Raw genomic sequence first — 26708 nt, 5'->3', positions numbered from 1 at the left:
GCATTAGCTAAGAACAGAGCCTTTTCTTTCAGGCGTTTAATTTTCACAGCAGTTTAATGACCGCAGCAGGGAGGTGGACAATGATAACAGCTATTGTCCTTTGAGGTCAGCCTTCTAATACACCTCCCAGAGTGTAATACAAGGTCTAAGCAATGTTTAATTTGAGGTCATTGGTGAGATCAGTGATCTGTGAGGATCTCACCGAATCACACAGGCAACACCACTCCTCAATTAATTTTTGGTTTCAACTAAACCCCTTTATAGAATATCATAAGTAGAGATCTCTGTTAGCTCTGCTTGAGAGAGGCACAGGAATCATATAGCAACGGTGGAAAAAAGGTAAAATATGCATTACACTAAAGTCTACCTTACAGGAGGATAATGCAAGGCTGTATAATTCACTCTTGAGGAACTCCTCACTATAGAGACATTCGAGTGATGTAGAGTATAAACAGGAAAAGGTTCTGCTTTGTTTTATACCAGTTTGTTTTTGTAGCAGATCACTGTGAACAACTGCACAATAAAGGATGTGTCATAAAAATGGGAATAGGTTGATGAGCATTTGCATGTGTAGGTCAACATAATTGCAATGATCTAGCAATAGACCTTCACAAGGACAACACCTTTTTATTAACTTCCTTGAAACAGAAACAGTTGCCTAATTGCATTAAACAATGTGATCAATTCATTCTTATATCCCAGCAAACTGTGGAAATTATTTTTCCTTTTTGTGTACCCTTCCCATTGCTGCTGCTCAGCATTTATTGTGAAACAGCGCTACCTAGAGGCAATGTGGACACATAGCAGGTCATGTCCCAGGACAGGTCTCTAAATCAATCAATCAATCAATTTTATTTTGATATAGCGCCTTCGTGTAAAACTTCTCAAAATGCTGCACATAGCTTTACATTAAAATGACGTTACTTTTTTTTTTTTTTTTTTAAGTGAAAAGATCGCACATCACAGGATTAATGTTCACCAAGTTCATTTTCCAGGGGGAGGTACATTTGACATGGGGCTTATTTGTGCATCGAAACCATCTTCAAACAAAGAACATTTTCATGTCACATTTTAAGGTTCCTCCTTTGTAGTTTTCTATATACCTTACGAAAAGCTGAAAAAAAAGTTTTAAAATCTAACATGAAATACTGTACTACTATTATGGCTTCCGGTAGACTTTTGCAATATCATTTTGTAGTTGCTTTGATTACATGGTCTTAAATAAAAATATCTAGGTGTTGCAAAACGTTTGGCCATTGCTGTATACTGTCTTACTACATACTGAGTTAGGGTGTACAGCGAGACACGCACACACACACACACACACACACACACACACATCAAAGGTGCTTTTTTTTTGCTAGTTCTGGTGCTTTCAATTTTAATTAAAGGGCAGTGCAAGAGAGATAAAGATGAGAATATTGGCTAATTTTTACCCTAGGCAACCTTTACACATCAGCACAAATCAAAAGGAAGGAGATGTGTCATTTCCTCTGTTCTTGTATTGAACTGGACCCAGATCCCAGAGTATTGCAGCTTCCTCTTTTTACTTTACATTTAAACCCAGTGACTGCTTAAATGTACAAAACAGGCCCTATCTCCCTGTCTATCTGTGAGGTTTCTGTAGCTCCCCAGTACCAAGTCCTAATATACTGCAGGCTGCTCTGCTATCTGTGTGGGGTATCTCTACCCCCACCCTCCTCCCCCTGAATAACGTTATTGTGTGCCATTTCCTGTCTGGTTCTATTGAATTTGGCTCTGGAGAATGTTAAAGACTGATAGAAAGCCTGTTATGAAAACATACTGGAGCCCAGGAATGCCAAGGAGAGAAGCAGCAGCTCAGACAGCCTTCATGCTATTTCAGGAACAGGACAACCTGTTGAAATGCTGTTTTAATTGCTTTTCAGCACTCTGTTTAAACAGCTTATGAGAAACATTGTGTCATCTACATCCATTTTTTTCTAAAATATGAAATATGTAATAAAGACACCCCGCGACTATTTCTTCAGCTCAGATCCTACCGTCCAATCTGTGTTTAGGTAATTTACTTACTGTCCAAATTCTGTTTATTACATGGGCCTTTTTGTGGTGTCATTTTTATTTTTCCCCTTTAGCCGTCTCCAAATGTGATGCGAGGCTGTGCAGCCTCTACCTGCTCAATTGCCTTCAAAGATAAAAAAAAACACCACTCATATGACCAGCAGGGGGCCACATTGTACCAGTGGGGTGCACTCCCTACCATTCCCACTTCTCATCCCTCTATTAGAATCTGATAGAATCCCCGGACGTATAGGATAACAGTTCTGAAGTCTGGCATTCTTTTAAATACATAGATGAGTCGGTAACTAAAGAACATTGCACTCCAAAATGTGCACTTCATTCTCGTCACGACATTACCAACTCCCAGCTGTACTGCTTATATCTGAGGGCGTGTTGGTATCACAGCATGCATGGTTTGTATTCCACCCCACAATGCCCTCTGCACAGCACACACTGTGGAGCAGGCTGCTCTATTGTCCAGGAGTTCGCAAAGTCAAGGAAACGTGGTGGAAATGAAACGTGATTTTAAACCATGGGGAGTACACTTAGGAACAGGTCTGCATGACTGTCTATAGGCATTAAGCCCCACGCATACCCACACACAGTGCCCCGAAACACAAGGATGTGCCTGTCCTACCTGCTCGTTGGCTCCCATGCTGCACAGCTTCATTTGTTTCAGGTATGTCGTGGTGATTGGCATGTTGTAGTCTATCAGTCCTGGGACTAAGGAGACAGGGCGGTCATTCTCTGCAAAGAAGCGTTTCAGAGGTTTTATATACAGTAAAGCCCAGGTATCTTGCACTACTCACTAGAATCCAGCTGGATCAATTAAATACACCTGCAACAAAGTGTACCTGCACACAGAATTTGTTCACCAAAATATGTTTTAATTTTATCAAGATTAAAAAGTGAACAAGTCAAATCAGGAGTTTTGGTGCTGTGCAGGTGATCTACCCCTCCTGCTATGCACTGGAATTGCCCGACCTACACACCAGGTTACTAGATCCTCAGCTAATGCACAATCCTTGCACTACTAATATGTCACTGTAGCTATAACTTGTTGTAATCCTAACTTGTTGCATCTTATTTCATATTGTATTTTAGTAGGATTATTTGCACTTACTGTAAACTCTACTGTATTTAAATATTCATCTTGCATTGTAACCCTGTACTTCTCTGTAACTCCTGTAAGTCGCCTTGAAGAAGTCATAGATTTTATATTGAAAATCTCCAGCAGGGGGTTTTCTAAAAGAGACAGGTGGTTCTGTCTTAGAGGACCTTTTTTATTTGGATAGCAAATAAAGCAAAACAGCTGCTGATGGTGTCCTTGGCAACACTGTCTTCTTTTTCTTTTAAAGTGATAACTAATAAATCTGTTAAGAAGTGTACAGCATGATCACAGTACCCAAAAAACAGAAGGAAATGTATATTATTTAAAATGCAAGTGTGTTCTCTATGACGGCAGTGTGTTTCAGGTTATTATTCAGAGCTGTCACTATGCTATTTACACATTAAGTTATTTTTTATTGATTTGCTGAATCATTTGATTCAGTTGGACTGCTCAGTGCACTCAGATAGCCACAAAAAGATGGGGTGCTTGCACATGAAGGACGCTACATAAATGAAATTGGTTTTCGACGGTATGGTAAAGAGTAGTGTTTATCTTTGTCCACTAGGGGGCAAGTGTTTTCAGTTTGTACTGCAGCATTGCTTTTGCAAACCTATTGTTGCTTTTTGTGACAAGCAGTGTCCCACAGTAGTCCTCATTAACATGTAAAGTCTCTCATTTGCATACAATCTTCACTTGTACAATGTTAAAAACTAAACTAAATTATTTTTTCAGGAAAGCTTGACGCAACATGCCATTTCTCTCCATATCCTTATTTTTCTATTTTATTTTTCCTTCTACAAGAAACATTTTACAATTTTTAATTTATTATTTTTTATTTTGTTTAATTTCTGTAAGTCACTTTGGATAAAAGCATCTGCTAAATAATTAAATAACACATTAAATAATAGGTGACGATTTAAAAATAAAGATGACAAAAAATATAGCGTTGTACGTCCCCACGTGTTGCTACAACTGTTTAAATAACACACCTGTAATTTCTCTTTTCATTGTTAACATCCTGACAACGTTTTACACTTAGAACTTTGAAGTCTGTTTCAAAATGTCCGCTCTAGTGCACTGGGGTTTGAGATCTGTCCTCTAAATCACTGCAGGAAAAGAGATAAAAAAAAGGTGCTCTGGCTTTTCTGTTCCGTACCACATCATGGATCGTTATTGCTGTGTTACCTGTTTGACAATGTGGGCAATAATCCTATATCAGTGCACTAGAGCGGACATTTTGAAAAGAGCTTTAAAACAGACTTTAAAGTTATAAGTGTAAAACGTTGTCAGGATGTTAACAATGAAAAGATAAAAATGACAGGTGCGTTATTTAAACAGTTGTAGCAGTACATGAGAACGTGTAAGGCTATATTATTTCTGAACCCTCTCCTTACTCTTTAAGAAATAAGCAATCTTTACATTGTTGTGATTTAAGTTGCTTGAAAGGGTGCCAGAACAGAGGTTTTTGAGTTCTGCTAACCGTGCATCTCTTTCACAAACATTGGAAACATTAAGTTTCATGTCATTTGTATCACTGTCCAATAACATTGCATTGAATCACAGGGCAATCCACAGGGACAAACTGGAGGTATCAGACATCTCCAGTTCCAAGTGGTTCATATTAAAAAAAAGGTTTTATAAAGCATTCATCAATAACATTTTTGCATTCCAACTGGATGCAAAAATGGTTACAATTACATGCCGAGATTAAAGTGAGCAGGAAACACAAAATATCAGGAACAGTAAATTAAAAAATAGATCAATCGGTATGCTAACAAAAATATCAACAGCATGTACAGAATTGATAGAATAACAATGAGCAATTGAATGTTTCATGACAACTGGATAAGTGGTCCTCCAGTATGGAAAAATTGCAATTTACAGGAGATTTCATCCCCAGCAGAGATAATAATGGAAAAAGATTTAACTTTAAATCAGAGTGTATTTTGCAAAATATCTCATAGACATTATAGCAAAATGAGGGACAGTGCCTACTGTGTAGAGCATCATTGTGTATCATAAGTGGGTTATTTCAGACAAAAGTGTTGTACGCAGTAACTGCGTAAATCCATCAATATGTTCTGCTTCCATTCTGGTATTACAGATTTTGAGATACAGCAATCCAAATTCCATTGATATTTGACTTCCTTTCACTAGAAGTTTCAAGGCAAGCATTCTTATGCGATTTCATTTCAACTGACTGTAGTTACAAGCCTGAATAGCCCCTATTCTGATCTCTGTTACAATATACCTTTTAAAAACATCGACAGCATAAGAAGATCCTGGTAACATGACATCCATTTACTGAAGAAGAGAACTGAAAACTGCACTTGTCTTGTTTGACTCAAACAAAATGACACACCATCCAGCAATTAGGTCTGTTTAATAATTCATTTTTGAACTTTAAATACAATTTGCTGAGCCTGAGAGATGGAGAGACCCTGTCTGGAAGATTAGCAATTAACCTGGTTTCTTTGATTTGTAATTTCATTGCACAGTATTTGTGCTATAGCTGTTGGTTTAGAATTGCATCCTAACTAAGGCCTAAAGCTGATGTCTTAGTCTGCATATAAAATACTTACTTACCCGTTTTATTTCTATAAATCAGTGCAATTCCTTCTTGACTTTCACAGATGCAGAAAATGCAGGAATGGATATTAACAATTCTGTGGGTAATAAGCTGGTTGAGATATAATGTTTACTGCAGTGGTACTTGGCAATCTCGCACTGATATGTGGACAGTGGTTGGATTCTGTACTGTACCTGACAGTCCCAGACACACTGCCTAAACAGGCAGCTGAAATTAACCACATGACAAAATACAGTATAGTCAACTGACAGCAGGGCTACAATCTGATCCTTTGTGTTTAGGTCAATAATAGATATGATTGAGTCGTGGCCACAGATAAACTACAAGAGTGATGGCTAGCTTAACCCTTTCATGCATGGCGAAGGATAAAAAAAAAATGTGTGCGAGTGTCTTGCTCTGCAGTGGCTCAGTGAAGTCAGTCATTCTCATACCTTTGGACTCGGCTCCACTGGGATTGATGTGCATCCTCTTCTGACACTCATGGCAGCTCATCAGAAAGCGGGTGACAGCCTCGCGCGGCAGGAACGCGTAGGTCTCCGCTATCTGCATCAACAGAAACAAAGCATGTCTGTCAGCTGCAGCTTTAACAATGTGAGCAAGCACTTCACATACGGCTGGCTTTTAACTTTGGAAGCGGAAAGCATTGGATGCTGCTACGAAAACCATCTTGAGATTTTAATATGAATAGTGTCAGAAACTCAGGGAAAGGGCTCCTGGAGCAAGCCCACAATGGACAAATCTGGTGCCTCATTGTGATGCACAAACCCAAAATAAACCACAGAAATGTAAATACACAGACCAGGACCTGTGAGGCTGTGCTTCACTGACCTCACATTTATTTTCTAGATTGTTCTCCAAAAAGAGCAACTGAACCCTAACAGCAGCACACCCGTGCTCGAATTGGGCTGGTGACTTTCATCTCCTGTTGAAAATTGTAAGCTAACGAGATCTGAATCTCCTTGATTGACACAGCTGAGCCCTCCTCACATCTCTAACCCATGCTACTCATTTCCTCCACCTCGTGTCTCTATTTCTCAACTGATTTGATGCTCTGCAGAGCGGACAGTCCCAGTGATGAGCCATAAGACTCCAAAGGGTTTTTTTGCTGTTGCTGTGATTACTACCCAGACAGCAGCCGAAAGGATCTAGTGAAAGATCTGCTATTACTTTATATTACAGACAGTGCAACGCTACATATTACTACACAGCCAGCCACAGCCGATGTCTGCTTCAGGCTGACTCTACTGTACTAGCATAAAAGTGAATTTCAATTTGTTAGGTTTTTTTTCAGTCCAGGTTTTTAAACCAGGATCTAAATATTTATCAGGAGCCTGCACTGCTAGTTTACAAGGCAAAACCCCACTAGTCTAAGTTAATTATTATGTGTTCATATTTAATTATAAAAATGTTAATCATGTGGTTTTATTTAAAGTCTAAATATACCTGCCGTTTACATATTTCAAATGGGGCCGTCCCTGACATTTTAAATACTTTTACAGCGAAAAAAAATACTCTAAAGAGACCTTCAGTACATGCACTGTTAGTGAGGGTGGTTTTCATAATGGTGGTGCACTGCTGGAGTATTTAGATCACTTGAGAACCTGGATTGGGAAGCAGTGGAAGAGACCAAAGAACACAGAGCAGGGGTGATATTCTTTTCTTATTCATTGAGCAGCACGTTGTCCAGTGCAATCTCCACCAGCAGCAGCCTCCCTCCGACCCCGTGCCGCCACCCCCGCTTGACCTCAACCCGACCCTGCACTACAAAGTCACGCCGGCTTCGTCTCGGCTCACAAAGCGTGCCTGCCATCGAAGTGTCTCGCTCGGAAAACCTCAGAGACATCTTTCAAGACTGCCTTATTCCTTCTTCTAAATTCAAATCTGCATATTGTATACTGCATACTTGTCGTGTTTCAACCATTGCAATGGAACTGGGCCCACTCTGCCAACTGCAACGCATGCTGTGCAGAGTTTAATAGTTTATCAGTATTCCTCACCAGTGCTTATTTGATTTCATTGGAGGACTAATTACAGTATTGATTGTTCCAGTACACTGTAATTGAACACTGAGAGCATTTTGTATTTATTAAATCTCTACATAATATCAAAGGGAGTGTTGGTATCACAAGTTTTAGCAGAAGCTGCTGTGAGTTGTCCAGCCCAATTAATCCTTTAGACACCTACTCTGATAGAATCTGACCCTTGGTAATAACAAGTGAGGAGTGCAGGACTTACTCTCTCCAGAAGAGTGTAGACAGACCAAAAGCCAAAGACACTGTTGCCCCAGTGATGTGGTTCAACTTAGTGCTGAAGAGATGCATTTCAAATTAGCATTATCAAAGAATCAATACAGGGATGCACTGCTACTGACAAATAACTCCTTTCTAAATGAAATCAAGTTAAAAACAAAAAGGATGAGTACAAAGAAAAGGTAAAAACCGGAAGAGTTGGGGAATAACGTCAGCCTTCCTCTTACCGCTTTGTATGTTTTCTTCTGGCCGGCGTGCTTGGGTGCCTTGCCGGGGTCAGAGCCCATTTCCACATGCATGGAGTAAATGATGTCAAAGAAATCCTCCACCACAGCCACCCGCTTCAGGGAGGTGCTGTCCTGGGCCGGCCCGCATTCCGAAATCTGCAACAGAGAGGCCACAGTGAGGGGGCGTCGAGCAGGAGTTACAGGGCCATCCCCATTGAATACCTTCTTCACACACATTAAACACCACACTATATTTGGACACTGGGGGCTATAGAAGTGTTTATTATTCTCATATATTTTTTTTAAAGAGAAACTAACATGTCAACGCCATAATATGTCAGTTCAATTGCAAATCTTTAACAAAGTCGCTGTTTCAGGAGGGGAGAAATTAAGAGGTGAACACCCCTAGTGCAACACCAAACACACTGGTCATCATACTACTGGCCTCACTACAGAAATTCTATATTATACTTTATTAAACATGTAAAAACACAAATCCATGGGATAACAAACATATATATAAAAAAAAGAGTTTATGAAAAGACAGGAGTGGACACGTTTCAGTAACTTCTAAACTGTTCTGAGTGATTTGGCTTTGTAAATCCCCTGCCTGTCATGCTGGGTGTCACTCCCACCAGCTCCGCCACTGTCACAGCTGCACATGAGTCACTAGGAAAGTTTTGCCTGTTTCTGCAGGGCTCTATCAACCTCACAAGCCCACAAAGAGACCCGCAATAGAACAGCACTGAGCTCCTCAATGGCAGCTGCTGCAGACAAGCTCTAACAAGAACATTGAATAACACCAGCATTGTAAGATTGAGATTTATTCCACAGCACAACTTATCTGTTGACTGGTTGAAACCAGGCCTATGCAATATTTTTAAAATCTCAATCTCAATGAGCTCAGTATACCCATTTCCAAGGTGTTCTAGAACTGAGCAATCAGTTCTTTAACTACACAATGAAAGCCAGCGCACCGATAACTCAAGAGTCTGCCCTGCTTCCAGTCATCCTGTTATATTCACCTGCTCTGATACTTTATTATTTATTTCTTAGCAGACGCCCTTATCCAGGGCGACTTACAATCGTAAGCAAATACATTTCAAGTGTTACAATACAAGTACTGGAGGGTACTGCATGCTGTAAATCGCTTCTAAATTATACGCCCTCCATTTTAACGATACAGGACAAAGTGAAACTGTAGAATTGTGTAACGCGAATTGTGTAATCAGCACCCTTTTATAGCGCTTACAGAAATGATTATATCAAATGAATGCCAGGCGAATAAAACTAAAAGGGGTTTACAGAACGCAAACATAAAAATACAGTCATTGGAGTGTATTTTAATGATCATAACAGTGGCTGACCTTAATACTGTCACCCTAAAACTTATTCCATTGTATTTACTATTACATTCAGTAATAAGGAGGTCAATACACCCACAGGATTAATACAGAGTTGTTTATTTAGGTCAATACAATAGATTGTGTAAAAACCGATAGCCTTTGACATTTTTGAATACAGATTTCAGAGATGGTCTTAAAATTGTGCAATCTGCCAGGAACCCAGTTTTACCAATGCATGCAGCTTTAATTAAAGCATTGACTTGGTTTGTTGCACATGCATCTCACCAGCAGTGCTCCTCAGTGCCAGGGATCAACTGAGCAGCTTGGGGTTGAACCGCACAGCTCTTCCTGTTAGAAACCTGCCGTAAATCAGCTCAGCGCAAAAGGGCACATTCATTCTGTATTAGTGCCAGAAACCTTACGCTGAAACATAATGATAATTGAACCATAATGATAATAGGACCCTGTGGAAATATGATGAATATTCACAGTAGCAAAAATATGTTTTCTGTTTTAGTAGAAGAAAAAAAAACATCCGTATTTTAAGTTCTGTGTTTCTAGTTAAGCTGTGTGCTTTTACTTTAGCTCAGGTTAGTACCTTGTTAAAATATAACAGCTCACCTCAAGCCTAACCTTGTTTCCATGGAAATGAAAACTGACCTCTAAGACACGGTGCACTTGGCTCCCAGATCACAACATCAAGCAGAACTTGCTTTGTAAATGGTAACTTTCGCTAACAGAGCTTACAGCTGTGTAAAAAAAAACAACTTTATTTATTGTGTTATTTTTTTCATCTGTAAAAGTTTTCACAAAATGTAACGAGATGTATTTTTTTCATATTAAAGGACTGCTATTTCAGTGTGTTGTACAGTTCTTCATGCTTTTCCATGTCTGCCTTCTCCCTGTTTTGTAACTTACACCTGCTAATTTGCACTGTTATTTAAAACAAATCAGAAATCACCACTAATTCATTCAAATGAGCCCATTGAATTGAACAGAGACTTGTTTATAGTTTATAGCAGCACAGGTAAATGGTGGTCTTTTTTGAGTAATTAGTGTGCTGTCTCTGCCTTTTCCAATGCACATTAGAGTAGTCGATGGGACAGACTGCTGTGAAAAGGAGGCAGTAAATGAGCTGAAGAGGAGGAAACCTGAAAGGGCCTGTTGAAAGAGCAGCGAGTCCCCCAGCCTGCTCTCTCTGCACTAGAAGCCAGGTAATGAGAGTTTCCATAGCAACGCTATAGAGTGTGCAGGACAGCCAGAGTTCTGGAAGGGAAACGCTAATCCAGCCTCCCACAGCTGAGACACCCTGGCTTGCCAAGGGTCATCTTAACATAAATCTATTCTTTCGGTTTATCTAGTGGCTTTTTTTTTCTTAAATAACTTTTCTTCCAAGCGGGAAAATACCTTTTCAGACAGCTTTTCCTATGAGAATTAGCAGGAAGAATGCTTTCCAGAAACAGACTACATTTCAAACCAGTGCATCCGCATACAAAATATCCTCACTCTCACCTAAATGTTTGTAAAGACTGACTGATATTACAGTATAGTCTTGGTTTATTCTTAACTTTCTGTTAATTCTACAGGGAGACGCTATACATGGAGGAACAGCCAGGCACTCAGCCAAGGCTGCTGGGAGTGTCCCATGATTGGACAGTGCACATCTCAGCAACAAGACACACGTCAGCTGTGATTGCACATGTGATGACCAGCATCTGAATTAGAGGCGTCCAGTGGGAAAGGAGTTAATGCCATCCTCAACCTCCCCAACAGCCTTGAAAAAATAAAATGGATAAAAAGAAATGAATACGCTTCCTGAACCTGTCTGATCCGCATACCCCACAGCTTTCCATCGTCTGGCTGCAATACCCCCTCGATCCTCCACACAACAGCCCTTCCTACATGACGCCGGCTCGCTAATCCACTGTGTCACCCCCATCCTCGGAGGCTCAAACTGTATCGTTCACGCTGAACCGGAGGCCCTTTCCTCCCTGTGTGTTATTATAATCCTCCCGGTCCCAGAGCAACCAGCTCCGAGGTGCAGCCTGGTTGCTAGGAAACCAGTGGGGTTCATTTGATAAACGGCAGCCTGGCCCTGGTCACTGAGTCACAGCTGTATCAGGTGCCAGTGAGGGCTGAACAATGTCATACTGATACTGTATATAAATAACAAAGACAGGGGGGGAGGCAAGTTTCAGAGCTGTGGCACATGAAAGCCTAATGGCAATACCTTTTTTTCATTAAAAACTCGTATTTTTTTTCGTATTAGGGATCCGTTTACCTCTGGTGCAGTTCTATTCACATGAATGTAGGACACCACATGAAAGAGAGACAGGGCCCTCAAGCCATTAGAAGATCAGCAAATTGTCTGTTGATGGGGATGGGGGCCTCTCTCTAGACCAACATTCCTTGTTTTCTTCTGGTGAATGTTTCATTATGCCCAAGCTTTAACAAGCAAGCACTGAGGCGCACAACGCACCCTATCACCCCAGTCTTCACTGGATCCCGATGGTGTAAATGACTCCTGACTACAGGCCTATTATATCCCTCATCAAGATCATCCACATAGATTGTTTTCTGAGGGTTTTTTTTGTGCTTTTTGTACACTTCTTGTATGCTCGCCCATGACCTACCATTGTTGGTAGCGTTGCATGGCCTTTGTGTCTTCCTGTGTCTCTCCCCGTCTGTCAGTGTATAACACACACATCCTGTATAGGATGGACAAGGAGCTGAGTTCTAGCCCCGAAGAAGACGGTCGCTCCAGGGTAAGGTTGAAAAGCCTTAGGATTGGCCTCCAGCACCATTTCATGAGCCCATGTAACCTGCAGAGAGTGGGTGTCAGTGAGTGATCACCCCCAATTAAAGTGTCTTGGTTTCTTCGGGACTAGAGTATTTCTGGCATTGAACACTGAAGCCTCTGTGTTGACAATGCGTGCCACACTCCCTTGTTCATTATCTTGAGATCTGTGCAATGGCTGATTCGAGAGCACTACACCTCTCAGCTGCTGACCAAACAGGCACATGCCTGGCATATATCTCTGAGGTGTAATAAACTGCGCTTATCAGCCAAAACAGCAAGCAAATCTGCACCTTTTCCAAAGGGCAGCAATTGGATGACAGCAGTTTTTTGGTATCTAGCTAGTAGAATTAGGAAATGAAAGACTTTGTGGTGTTTTTTTTCCTTCTTTAATGTCTCTGGGGGTACGTCTGTCTATCCATATATCTAATTATATTGAGCTGTGAAGAGATTGCTGAAAGCTCTCCCCATCACATTGTAATTAGTCAAAAAGGGACAGCGCTAACACGCCACTAATTACCAATGCAGTTGGCAGCTTGAGTCTTGACAAGAAAGGGGGCATTGCCTCAGGTGGGGGTGGGGTACAGGGTGCATAAATCCTTTGGGAAATGGGTTGCCTTTTTTAAGAACTGCCATACAGAAAGAACATTGCCTTTGCTACTGTTCTTAATGGAAAAAGGAATAATTTTCTATGATATCTGCAAGCACTAGGCTTTAGGACAGGAGTTGTTAAAATGCTTGCATGGCAATGTGGGAGAGTCTTTTTATGGGGCTGGCGACATTATTCTCTGTGTTATTATTTTGTTTTTATTTTCCATGATGCTTTACAATAAATGTCATTAATTCATGTGCAAACAATGTAATTGACTATTGAATTGATGTGAAGGTGTCATCTGTTTGGGACACATTCCAAATGTATGGTAATTAAACCCTTAATAAATACAATCTCAAACAGGCTCTTATTGAACGGGATTTTGAGAGTATTCTACAGCAGGACACAGTGGCAATCATTTAACATTCAATTCAGAATTCAGTTGAAAATCTTATTCCAAAGCCAGGAGATGGTTATTTACAGATGGAAACCAGGGTTGTGTCCAGTCTCAGGACACTCAGCAAAAGAAATCCCCAAATTTCAGTGGCGGTAACCCTTAATGCCTCGGTCCAATACAGCCTGTTCCTTTTACCAGGTCTGTTTGTGAATAAGTGAATGGCACAGGCAGAGTCTGGGCAAATACACTCAACTGTGCTGTATGTAACTGCCACAGTTTACAGACCTGCAGTAGAACATTTATTTTGGAGTATATTTTAAGGCTTCTTAGTATAGTGGAGCTGCTCTGGCACACTGAAGTGCGCTGTCTAGCTCAGATATCTATGTGTACCATCAACATGTCAAGAGCCATAGACTGAACCTGCTGTGGTTTTCATAGCATAGCCGTGCACTGTAATTAATTCTGCATGCTGCATTATTCAATGGTGGGCTTTTCTGATAATGAGTAGATAACTCTCATTAGGTTTTGAAAGCAATTAAAAGACTAAATGAGTAATTGCATTCTTTCTTTTTTATTATTTAATTGAGCACCTCTACGTGATTAACCGATTAAAAGGGTTGAAGAAAGCGTCACAACAATAATAACTCCCTGAAAATGACAAATCAAATATTTTTGAGATACTGTTTAGCGCCTGAAGGTGAGGCTTTAATGCTGAACACTTCAGACGCCTTCGCTCTTGGACACTCAGTTTTGGTTCCTTTGTTACACCGGGGGCTCCACGTTTCCTTTGTTTCACAGTGTGGTCAAGCTGCAGACCAATAAAGCCACTGTAAAAAAAAGCAGCTTGAGTCCACAAACAACAGCAGCACACTTTGTAAAAAAAGCTGTGACAAATAGCAACCCTTTATGAAAGCCCCAGTATCTTTGAGACAAAGCACAAAACAACAACAACAACAATACACTCCATGCAGGTATAAGATTGCACAACTGTAGCAAAATGTAGACCCACACTTATAAACTAGAAAATGGAGGTCTGCAGGAGTTTATAGCAGGGTTCAGATTTGTAAACACTTTAGTTTACCAAGATGAGATCAATGGCAGGTCTTTCAAGAGTAGAAGAATCATTGCTCTGCAATGTGTGTGTGCGTGTGCATGTGTGCTTGTGTGTGCGTGTGTTGGGAGTGTGCAATGTGAACGATTCTACCGTCCCTTCAGCTTCGTTTACTGAGACACGTGAATTTCCATTTGGAATGCATGAGAAAGCTGCCATTTTTAATGAGGTCGTGCAATACAGCACTCTCAGTCTGCTAATTTGGGCAGGGGAGGGGAGGGCAGGGGAGGGGAGGGCAGGGGGGGGGCAAACCCCTCCTCACTAATTTCTCAACCAATAAAGACAAGGCTATGCCATCGCCATGGTGACACTGAAGGTTTGCTCTAGCGGGAATGAAAGGAAAGCGATCCCAGAGCTGCATGCACCGTGCAAGCCACTGTGCGGAAAAATACCAGTTCAATTCATGTGTACAGTGAGTCACACTGGTTCACATTACAAACCCACCACAGAATTTGGTGCAACAGTCTCTGCTTAAGAAAGCCCCAAGACTAAACAGGGGAGCATGGAAGGATAGACTACATGAATTGATTTGACAGAGCACCTGTCTGCACTGTGCTGTAGGCTCGCATTTACTATGCTGACCGTCTAAATATACCATTCTGCCAACATGTAAAGGCATGAGCACCTCAGTAACATTCTCAGTTTTAATAACGAAACCAGCAGCGATTACAGGCTTTATAACAAAACAGCATGCTGCTTTTTCTACTGCTGAGAGGAAGCCCTTTCCTGATAGATCTATACCACTTCCTTGCCCCTGACAAAGCTTGATTGGGTTTGGAAAGTACCAGCCTTATCTTTTGGACAAAGCTACTGCCTCTAAGAAACTGTTTATTGATGGCCTGTGACAGTTTCTGTTTCCATCTGACAGCACCATATCAGATAGGTTATTGTTAAAAGAAATATTTTATCATTAAAAGAAATCTTGGTTTAATGACCTTCTACCCCAACACTAACAACCCCAGTTCAGGCTTACTGCGCGCATTCACGTGTGTGGGTCAGATCACTTTAAACATTGCTTCCTGTCCCGTGTCTCACCGCTTTATCACAAAACGAGGTTAGTGTTGCAGTGGGGAAGGGTATTGGTTACACTCTGGTGTACTAGCTGTGCTTGACATGACTCTGAAAGCACTACTGAGTTCTACAGGATGTGATGACTGCAACAAAAAATAGTGAATCTAAACAAATGGAAGAATAACCCTGATATTTCATAACAATACTTGCGCTCTGTGTTGTGCTCTGTGTTAAAAGGCAGCAACCCAACTGCATCCGTCTCAACATTCAGTGATGCTGTACAGTACATCAAAACTTAATGAAGTACAAAGAGCAATTGGCAAAGCATGTTCAGGGAAGCATAATTAAATCTTATAAATGAACATGACTGCAGTGTAACTTTAATCAGGAGTCGCAGAACCAACCCAGTTGTGAGTGTGTGTGTCTCTGTGTTAAGAAGTCAGGAAGCTTTTGCCTGATTTCCTCTAGGTTCTGTTGGACAGAATCAGGCTGTCCAGACAAGAACAGATGGTTAATAAAGTGTAATGAGACCCCCTGGGTTTCACAACTCTACTCTAAAATAATGCCAGCACTAACTCTCCCTGGCACACTTGGTGCGTCCTGGGAATACGGCAGCTTCAATGAAAACTCAATAGTTCAAAGGTGTTGGATCATCGTTTGAAGGGACTTCCCCCTCTGTAATAGTCTCTCATCTCTCACACAAAGCTGATTTACCCGACAGTTACAACTCAATATGGGAAGACCTTTCTGTTGCAAAGCAAATTAAAGGAACGGCCTGTCGGCAACCATTGACTGAAGTCTACCTTAGACACCATTTTGTTGCGTGGGTTTGAACTTTAATTCTCTAATGCAGTTGGGAAATGGCTGAAGTCAAGGTGCTGGCGTGCCATTGTATCTATATATCTATCTATCTAATTATACTGTGTATATAAATATACTGTGTATATAAATATACTGTGTATATATATATATATATATATATATATATATATATATATATATATATATATATATATATATATTTAGCACCCTGGCAGTGACAAAGGACCTCTTCTAGATTACTGAATTAACTCAAGGCATTCTACAGCTGGGATACAGCAACAGTGAAAATACATCTCCAAAACATTACTCTGACAGGCAAGTAGAAAGTGTCCTCCAGCTACTGGTGCTATTCCATCTTCTACTCTAATAAATCTGTGGATATAAACCTGTGCGACACTGAAGTTTTGAACATGGTGCTCTGCATAGGACGATTTGCCAATCTCACTACCGATTCTATAGACTGATCTTGTTCTTTCTCACAATGAAGATTGTGTTTTACCATCTATTCAGTTGTAGGTAACGGTTTAGATGCGAACTGCCAAATATGCAGCAACGCCACCCGTCACTACAGGAGTGGGGCACCTGCAGGGGAGCTCTGCATCTAAGTGACACAGCAAAACATGCCCTTCCGTTGTCAAAGAAGGAGCCCCACCGGACGGGCTAAAAGAGCAATTCCACTGGCCCGGCCAGCGATGAACACGAACAGGAACTGCGATGAAGAACAGGCCCATCAAGGTTCACCACTCAAACCAGCTGTGTCTAATAAGCTTATCATACTCATTCTACTCTTAGTGATTCATCACACCTTCAATTACTTCCATTACCAGCAACCTGGAATGGGATCGTCTGAAAAACTCACAGCTTCCCTGAGATAGGAGTCTATGGAGAAAACTGTCCATTCAGAATAATACCCAGAACTCAAATGGGAGGACCTCTCTCCCCTTAGGTTAAATGTTCAGGGTTAACCCAGTCTCGTTTTTGAAATTGTATTTTAATCAGTATACAATCTAGACTAATATCATTCTTATAGCATTTTGAACTGTGCTTTTCAATGATGCCTTAGTGTGCTTTACTGAATGTTACCGTTACACTCCCCACTGTATCATTTCAGGGGTCGTTTAAAACCAGGAATGAGAAGCAAGCAAAGTCTGTCAGTATTTTATTAGGTTGTCTGGTGAAGTGCCACGCCAGCCATTGAACTGCAACTGGTCTGTATCTCAGCCGCTATGCAAAACAGTACAGCATGTTGGGTAAATACCTAGTAACATTTTTAAACTTAAACTACAGAAGAAGCAAAAAAAAAAAAAAAATACAAAGACTTTATTAACCCATTCTCAAAAGACACTTAACTGAACACGTTTGATTTTCCCAACCCATGTGTTTGACGCTAAATGCAAAGGGACACAGTGCTATGTAATCGTCAAAGCACATGCGTTTCAATAAGCAGCCTGAAATTTCTTGATACAGTTTGGAACAGACAAAGCTGCTAAAATAAAAACGTAGGGCCACTTGTGCATCTCCAGCACTCAGCCAGCTCCGACGCCCTCGCTCCATCTTCAGGACATCCCAATATAATTAAATAACGTCCGTCTTGCAGCTGTCTGGAGCACTGCTGTTCTTGGAATGAGATTCATAGTATAGAAACACATAAGAGCAGCCCCACGGGCGGCTTGCAGGAGGTGAAAGATGTCGGCAGTGCTGCTGTTTGCGCTGCCCCAGGCTGTCATTTCTGTTGCTTCTCCTTGTGTCTGCAGAAAAATGCTGTTACTCTAAATGAACAAACAAACCCCAACATGAGCTCTCCTGTTACATGGACACGTGCGGTTCCTCCGAATTGGGGGCGTAATAAAAGGGAAAACGCTTCTTAATGGGTCCCAAACGACATCTTAAGCACTATATAAATACCCTGGGATTGACACAAGTATATTATACTATGCATGCGTCAAACTTAAACCTATAGGTGACACAAATACAAACTAAAGCTTCCCCATTAGTGATCATTGGTAGAAGCCCTGGTAATGATAGTAAGTGTTTTTGTATAAACAACTCACACACTCCCATCCAACCCCCTCACCTACCTGAAGGAAGGTAAATAAGCACCTGTATTCTACTTTGACAGCTGATCACACTTGTACTGAGTCACAGATTGGGGATTCTGTCAGCATAACAGATGCCTAATCTGCTTGATCCTACCTGGGAAAGGAGGAGATTGTTGCTTTATTGTCTACATAAAATATACTTTGCTGTAAAGCATTTCAATATAGAGGTCCCTGCTAGTTTCGGAGCAACACGCATTATCCATTATCCATTATCCATTATCCAAGAAAAATTAATAAAATAGACGCAGATTTTATAGCTCTCTCATTTTTTTTATTTGATTTAATTTTTTCAATACTGGTATAAAGTCAATATCCAGCTGAGGAATCTAGATTAATTATTTAAGGGATATATCCCCCCCCCCCCCCCAAAGGTTCAGGTAGTGGCACAGAAAAAACAGTGGTGTTTTGCCACTGGTTCACTGCCCCCCTCCCCCGGCCAGTGCCTGTCAATCCAGTCCCCTCTCCCACCATGTCAGCAGGCAACACTCAGCTCAGTGGTGCTCAGCCGGCTGGATCCAGCTCCCCCCCCCCCCCCCCCCTACACTAAGACCCGTGCCCCCTATTGAGCATGAACAGCTGAGGAATCACTGCATCCTTCCAGTCAATTCAATATACAGCAACGCCTGGATGTGCCAAGCAAACCCACACCAAGAGCGTTTTGGATCTGCTATTGAAGCCAATTATAATAGGGCATTTCACAATCCGTTAAAGGTTCAATTACCATTCTATAGAATGCCATCATAAAACAATAAATGTATCACAATCTGAAATGAAGGCTTTACTGGATTTATTTCACCAGGATACGACGCTCACTCAGATTGGCAGGACAGTCCGTTTTTGTACAGAGCTGAATTTTCAGAAAGCATAAGGACCACATGGTAATGTAGTCCTACTTGCTCATTTGCATTAGAAGCATGCACTTGATTACACCATTAGACTTTCATTGAGACAGTTGCAACACTTACATGAGGAAAAATGAAATGTGATCCGCAATACTGTCGCAGGTTCCACAGAGAGAGCTCCACTAGGGGAGAATAAAGCATGACTATACAGTAGGATAGTGGGTGTCTCTATGAGAACTACCGGGCAATGTCCAGATTATCAGTATCTTATCTGTGTTAGAACTAACCCAGGCTAGCCCAACCAAAATTCCACCTCTTGTTTTACAGCTGGGTGCACTGTGGAGAAACAAGAAGGCACTATGACCTGCCCAAACAGCAAGCACAACTTGTTTACTACTTGTGTGTTGTGGAGCTGAGCACGTATGCTGAACATTCGTCTAGGAAATGCAGGTCACCATGACCCAAAGAACTTTAAGATTAAAAATGAAAGTACTGTTAGCCTATTGCAGCCTATTCCTCATTCCTAGAATGTACTCTGAAGGACACTGCAGCTCCACACAGAAAGCAATGCACTGTAAAACAGTTGAGACCACACTTTACGGTTGAACAGTTTAAAAGTGTCTTTGCACTGGTCACCTATCTGACTACAGGATTTACCCGTTGACTGCTCAAGAACTCCTGACAAGGAAAGGAAATGTTATTCTTCTTCATCTGCCTAGCTACTTGTCCATTTAAAGGACTATTAGAAATAACTCGTCACCTAGTTAAACTCTTTTTGGTTGGTTTCTCGGACCCCAATTAGATGCAAGATTAGTGCAAATCGAGTTCTGTGAAACTCGCCGTTTAACTTTGAAACAGTGGTCTGGACCTGAGATTTGGTATTAGGTTTTATAATCCCAAACCTGAGAAGTTAATAGTCCAGGTGATCCTCAGACCTTTTTTTACAATATTATTTCTGATCACAAATAAAGATAAGAACAGAAAAAGACCCCTTTAAAAATCCTCCATAGTACCGATCGACTAAGCAAGGCGACGGTGCTTTAATCTCTCATCTTCGTTCACCAAGGCAATTCGGTCCCACAACACACCCACATACTGTTGTACTGTGTATACACATTGTCAACGGTCCTACAGCAAAAACATATAGTACACTATATTACTACGGGAAGCAGAGAATTCAAGTGCAACCAGTTTGCCGACCTATTACTGATCGCTCTTGAAAATGAAAAAAAATGTACGCTCTGGCTACAGAAAAGCTGCGGGTAGATTTCTCAAGACACAAAAGCAGGTCTTGGGTGACGGACGCGGTAGTGGGACGAGTCGGCAATCTTCTTGGATATGAAGAAAGTTACAATAACACACAGATGGTGAACCACGAAGGGTGAAGCTAGGCACAGTCAAACTCCATAAACACAAACACAACAATACGTATACAGGGGTATACAGAAATGCATGACAGATATTATGAAGAGGAGACTAACCGTTGATTTAACAGGCACATACAGGATAGGCTTTCCAGATGCCCCTTTCTTCTGTTCACTGTGACTGCTGGCAGCAGCACTGCATCCGACCTGAAAGCCTTTAGATTTCACCCAGAATTTAAATTTGGCGTTGACGTGGTTGTTTTCAATGAAGCCGCTGTCGCCGGATTCTTCGCCCTGGAGAAGTGTTTGCAGAATCTTGTTGTATTTTCGACGGGTGACGGTTTTTGTTTTACCCGAGTCCCCATAAGTCCTAAGACACCACTCCTGAAATTCTCTAAACATATCTCCCTCGGAGACGGGACTTCTTCTTATTAAATCCAACGTTATTTTCCTAGAATTGGATTTAAAATATATGTGTATGTGTGTTTGCTTTATATCCGTGCCTGCAATATAATCACCATTCTAATCTAAAACAAAATAACCCCCAAAAAAGAAGCGGCTCTGGTTCCTCTATCACACCTGTTTGCAATAGCGAGCCTCCTGTCCCAAAACGCAACACAAATGTCAGCCGCTCACATCCTCCTCTGTAGGAAAAGTGGGCTGTCCTACAAGACGCCTATCTCCCACCTGTATGTAAAAAAAAGGTCTGAGAAATATTCAAAATGTCAAATTTTTAAAACAAAACCAAACCTTTATTCACTAACCCACGGACTAGTTATTTACAACTCTGCGGCCCCCCCAAAATATCATATGATCTATGCCATACAACAGAAAACCAGTTTCGCTTTGTTGTATAACAGCATTAATCGCACAGCCCCACCTGTTTGAATGAAACCATACAGTACAGCTGTGAAAAAGGTACCAGCCGTACAACTGAACACCGATTCGCATAAGGCACTCCGTTATTTTTTAAATATTGACCAAGGGAATAAGAAAACAGCTCAAATCCTGCAGAAGTCATATTCCGTCTGCCCACATCATTCAAAATGATTACAATAGCCAAAAAAATACATTGCAACAGGAAGTGCAAACCCAAATTTCCAACCTACTCATTTTTTTTTTTTTTAAGCGAGCTGTCCCGCTACCCTGCTGTCTGCGTGTTCCCTGATATGAGGGATGCGCTCATATTAAGTGAACAGGCTTCCTTTGTACATTTCCTTGATCAAGCAACCCAATTAAACTACGAGCTGTTTGAGCAAAAGAGCCTACGGATCATTACTCTTTGATGATCTCGCCTACTGTTGAACTGAACACCCCCCTCAAAAAACGGTGCTATGGGAAAAGGTACATTCTAAACTGCCTGCAATATTAATAGAAATGCCAAACGAGAGCACGCATAATATAAGTGAGTCACTTTAATAAACTTTTAGATTTTAAAAGAAGATGTTTTTTATAATTGTGTATTACTTTTTTGGGGGCGACTGGAGAAATAAATATTTCCGACTATATTGCAAACGGTTGCTCCCAGGAAACATTCTATGGTTTACATGCATATGGGCCATTTTGTGTGCGCTTTAATTTGCAGAACGAGTTAAGAGGCGTGCGTGTGCAACACCTGCACGGGACACATCAATTATTCAAGGCAAGCTGGCGCGAGGAAAGTGGACAGGTTTTTATTTACCCATCCCCCATGCTAACCTGACACTGAGGGTGGAAACTGGGAACGCATCCTGGCCCTGTCCCACAGACAAAGGCTGACACGGTAAGCAGCTTAACCCACCACTCAGCAATGAAAACGGGTTCAAACAGCAGTGAAAGTGCGTTGATAAAAATATGCAGGAACTGAAGCATTTTAAATGTTGTTAGGAAACAATTTTGAAAATAGATTAAAAATGACCCACCTGGGATCAATTTTCCATGGAATGCCTCCTTCCCCACCATGGATCAATAGTATGTCTAAAATAACTAGATGTTTTTTGTTTGTTTGTTTGTTTGTCTTTGTTTTTTCTAACACACACACACACACACACACACACACACACACACACACACACGTGTGTGTTAGAAAAAACAAACAAAAAATGCATTATGAGCATTATGAGCATCAATAATTTACTCAAAGCCTCTACTAGTGTTTTCTACTATTATAACAACCTTAACTTGATGGACAACAACACCTGTGCCTTCTGCAGGTTCTTTATATATATATATATATATATATATATATATATATATATATATATATATATATATATATATATATATAATTTTCCCTAATTGCCTGTAGTCTAGGATATGAAATACAAACATGTCACATTAATCTCCTTGCAGAGATGGATTGAAATGTGTGTCTAAGAATGACATTACCAGAGGGTGTCCAGAGCCTCCCAGCATTCCAATTTGCATTGCCAAGCACTCTGGAGACTGTGTAAGACATTGTTTTAAAGAATCAACAGGAGAGAGCTCACATTTTCATCAAAAAAAGCAAGGTTTTTAATCTTGAACTAAAACACTAGTACAGTAATTTAACGCTAATAATTGCAAAAACCAACCATCAAAAAGTAGGTTCACCTAGTAAAAGTGCTACCACCTAGAGTGCTGTTCCAGTCATGCAAGCGTGGTTCAAATCCCAGTAATGATGAGTTGCTGATCTTGACTGGGGTCCCACAGAGCATGCAGTACTGGCCTTTACGCTGCCACAGGTTGGTAGGCAACTTCGCTTAGGTACAGCAGGTGCAAGAGGAGGTTGTCATGGCAACAGGAACAGAGGTCACTGGTTAATATATTCAGTCCTGATTGGTATGGGTTTTTTTTTTGGTTTTTTTCAAAAGCTGCGCCACTTTTTCAAAATGAGTTAACAGATGTGATGCAGTTTCAGTTTGTCCATGGTCCTGCCCAGTGGTGTCCAAAGTTGGACCTTCCACTCCTGGTCTTTGTTCCAACCGTTTTCTAAATGGTTTAATTGAACCAATTAAACCTCCATCCAGACCCTGTAGTAGTTCATTATATTATTTTACCTGTTAAACCTGGAGTGGAATGACCCTCCAGGACTGTGATTGAACAGCCCTGATCTTGCCTTCTAAACCTTGCTTAATATGGTAATATTGTGCTACGTATAGTCACCTTTTGCTCTATCCGCCAATAAGTATTATGAAAGATAAAAATGATTTTACACCAGTCTTTATAGTCCATTGCAGAAAAAAATTAAATAAAAAAGACCCAAATCCTTCCCATGTATGTAAATGCATGATATTTGTGAAAAGCTTGCTTGAAACCTTCTGCGTGTTTTTAAAAGAGGGGGTGTTTATCTTTTCAGGGCTATTTTGTAAGCTGAGGGAGTAAAATGGACAACAAATGCCCAAACCCACGTGCCCCTGTGCTTGTTTGACAGTGATTCCTGAGATATATTTTGGATGTGTGTTTCCTCTCCTGGTCTCTGGATGGGTCGTCTTCCAGCCAGCGTTGTGGAGTTCGGCTGCCTGGCAGAGGGATGTCAGCGCCTGCCTGAAGCCAGCTGGGCTGAGCTGAGTTCTTTGTTTCTACTGGGGCCTCAATAACATCTGCATTGCTCCCCAGCTTCACCGGCTACGCAAAGGGCTCGAGGAGCACAAAACACTGAATGGGACTTATTACAGCTTTAGAAATTACAACAGAAGAAACATGCAAGCCATTTAAGTATTTCACTGTAATTCAGACAAGTAAAATGAAATGAAAAAATAGTCTTTTGTCAACTAGTAACCCTAAACCGATTTTATTTAGTAATGATCACTTATGTGAGTTTAGTAGCAGTAGTTAGGGTTAGGGTTAGGGTTAGGGTTAGGGTTAGGGTTAGGGTTAGGGTGAGGTTAGGGTTAGGGTTAGGGTTAGGGTTAGGGTGGGGTTTGTGCAGGGTTAGGGTTGAGAATATTTCTTTGTATCTACTGCATTTTAAACACCCCATTTAGAGTTCTCATTATAAACGTGGCGACGCTGTAAGTGGGATTAATTTGCTGCTACACATGAGGAGTCGCATGGAAGAAAAGTGTCTATAATTGGTGAAGACAGAACATGATGGTTGTAAATGCATGTAAGGATGGCAATTACTGAAGGTGAGTTCTTTTCAAAATGGGACAGTAATCACTATTGAAAAACACTGTAAAAAACGGTACTGGTACTCTGAGCAGAAAGTAACAGCTGAACAAATCAGGGTCAAAGAATTGATTCTAGGGGGGGCACAGATTTCAAACCTTTATATTTTAAAAGAACAACTCAACAATTTAGCTTTCACAGTCTAATAATTATCTACTCAAAACAACAAACCAGAAAGCATACATTTATTTCAATTTTTGTTTAATCATTAAAACCTTTTGTGTACATAAAAAAAAAACGTTCACGTGTTTCTTTGTCAGTAAAAGACACTGGAATTAAGTCATTCGTTCTCTATCTAGGGGTTAGTTTTCTGTGAAGTTACTTAGTGCCGAAAGAATGAATAATGTTTATCAGAAAAACATGATACATTATTCCTGACTGTTTTTAATAATGCTGGGTTTCCAGTCACCCTAATTGTCCCACCATGTGTTTCGTTTAAGATTTTCACTTCCTTGTGCTTTCACTCCCTGACCCGAGGAAAATGAACAGTTTTTTTTTCTACTTTGACAAAGTTCAGTAATCTCATGACTTCTGTTTCCTGAATCATTCAAATTCTACTGGTTAAAATGAGCTGATACAATGGGAACAATGATGGTGCTTTGTACAGCCACATCAGCTTCTCTTAAACAGTATTATGTGTCAACACATGTGCATTTACTGCACACAGATTTCATTCAGACTTAGGTCATGTAAAAGAATACACTTCAAAATACTTAGGGCTCGATTCTCAATGCTATTTACTCAAAATCATAATTAGCACATTTTTTCAGATGGTAAAAATGCACTTTATAAAATTGCCAAACCAGAACTAAACCACACAGACTTTTAATTCAGAGGCTTGTGCATCGTCTGACGTTGTTTCTTGTTGTTTTTGGAATTGTAAAAGGCGCTTTTTCATGTCAGGTTTGAGGTGCATCATGGGACAGATTTCAGTTATCATTGGTCAGAATAATCCCTGGTCTCAGTCCACCAGAGTTTCTGTGTGTTAAACTGAATTCATGGATACTGCTCTCTGCTTACCTCAGTGACCTAGGTAAGGGCAGTACTTCCACAGGAATGGGCGCCTTCAGGCATCTTTTGGGTTTTATGCCAGGTTTATGATTGATGCAAAGTTGGTCCTACCCAGTACTGGGTCTTCTAATAAGATGGCTGATAATGGAATAATCTGTCAATTGTATTTAATGTGATTTACTGCACTTTGCTGTGCTCTTAGGGATGTTTTTCAAATTGTATACCCAAGCTAAGACCCAAGGTGGAAATGAAAGGGTTTGGTGGTGTTAAAAGTGTAAAAGATATTTTGGGAGACTCGTGGCTTCTCCTTCATATCTGCAGGACCGCAAATGTTGTAATAGCCGTTTAGCATGAAAAAACAGAGATTCTCCACATAACGACTTCAATGTATTTTTACAGTGCGAAGCGATTCCAAAATAGCACTGCATTATGGGAAGTGAAACTAAATTTCAAAATCAACTCAACAAAGCTTTGTTCTCCAGTCCTTTAGAAAAACGACAAATCAGCCAAGTGAAAAGATGTCAACCATTTGCGGTCAACCCCTTGTATTCCTTGCACTGTATACAAGTGATTTTGCTGTTGAAATAGCAACTGCTAGGAAGCTTATTGCCAGAGCTTCATATTCCCAAGTCAAACTAAATGTTTGCAGTATTAGAGCAGAAGATTATTAACAACACATGTTTTCCACCTTTTCTTTCTCACCCAAAACAGCATTTCACCCGAAGCTAACAGCTTAACTGTTGAATATTATGTTGTTGGAAAAAAACACTAATAATCATTTAAAAGCACTATACAAAATTCACCCTGAACAGCCTTTTTCTCAATGCCGCTCTGTTTTACTAGCTGCAGCCCCAGCAGATAACGATATTAGCACATCCATTAATTGACAGTAATTTGGCCAACAAGCTAAGAGCAGTAATAGACAGGCTGTGCTGGAGCAGTGCTCAAGTCCTGGTTTAATTCTGTTCCCT

The 26708-nt window shown here is 40.7% G+C and overlaps 1 protein-coding gene across 1 annotated transcript in view; it reads right to left on the bottom strand.

Annotated features, from left to right (window-relative positions):
* Window positions 1-21453, bottom strand: part of LOC117432482 (nucleolar protein 4-like) — a 76464-nt gene extending 55011 nt beyond the window's left edge. The window contains exons 1-4 of the mRNA XM_058991045.1: window positions 20716-21453; window positions 8218-8373; window positions 6173-6284; window positions 2678-2787 (exon numbers count right to left, since the gene is read on the bottom strand). Coding sequence (XP_058847028.1) covers window positions 2678-2787; window positions 6173-6284; window positions 8218-8373; window positions 20716-21000 — 663 coding nt within the window. The 5' untranslated portion in view covers window positions 21001-21453. The remainder of the gene's footprint in view (window positions 1-2677; window positions 2788-6172; window positions 6285-8217; window positions 8374-20715) is intronic.
* Between the last annotated feature and the right edge of the window lie 5255 nt (window positions 21454-26708).

Source organism: Acipenser ruthenus, chromosome 18, assembly GCF_902713425.1.
Source record: "Acipenser ruthenus chromosome 18, fAciRut3.2 maternal haplotype, whole genome shotgun sequence".
Lineage (NCBI taxonomy): Eukaryota > Metazoa > Chordata > Actinopteri > Acipenseriformes > Acipenseridae > Acipenser > Acipenser ruthenus.
This window is presented reverse-complemented; position numbering and strand designations above follow the sequence as displayed.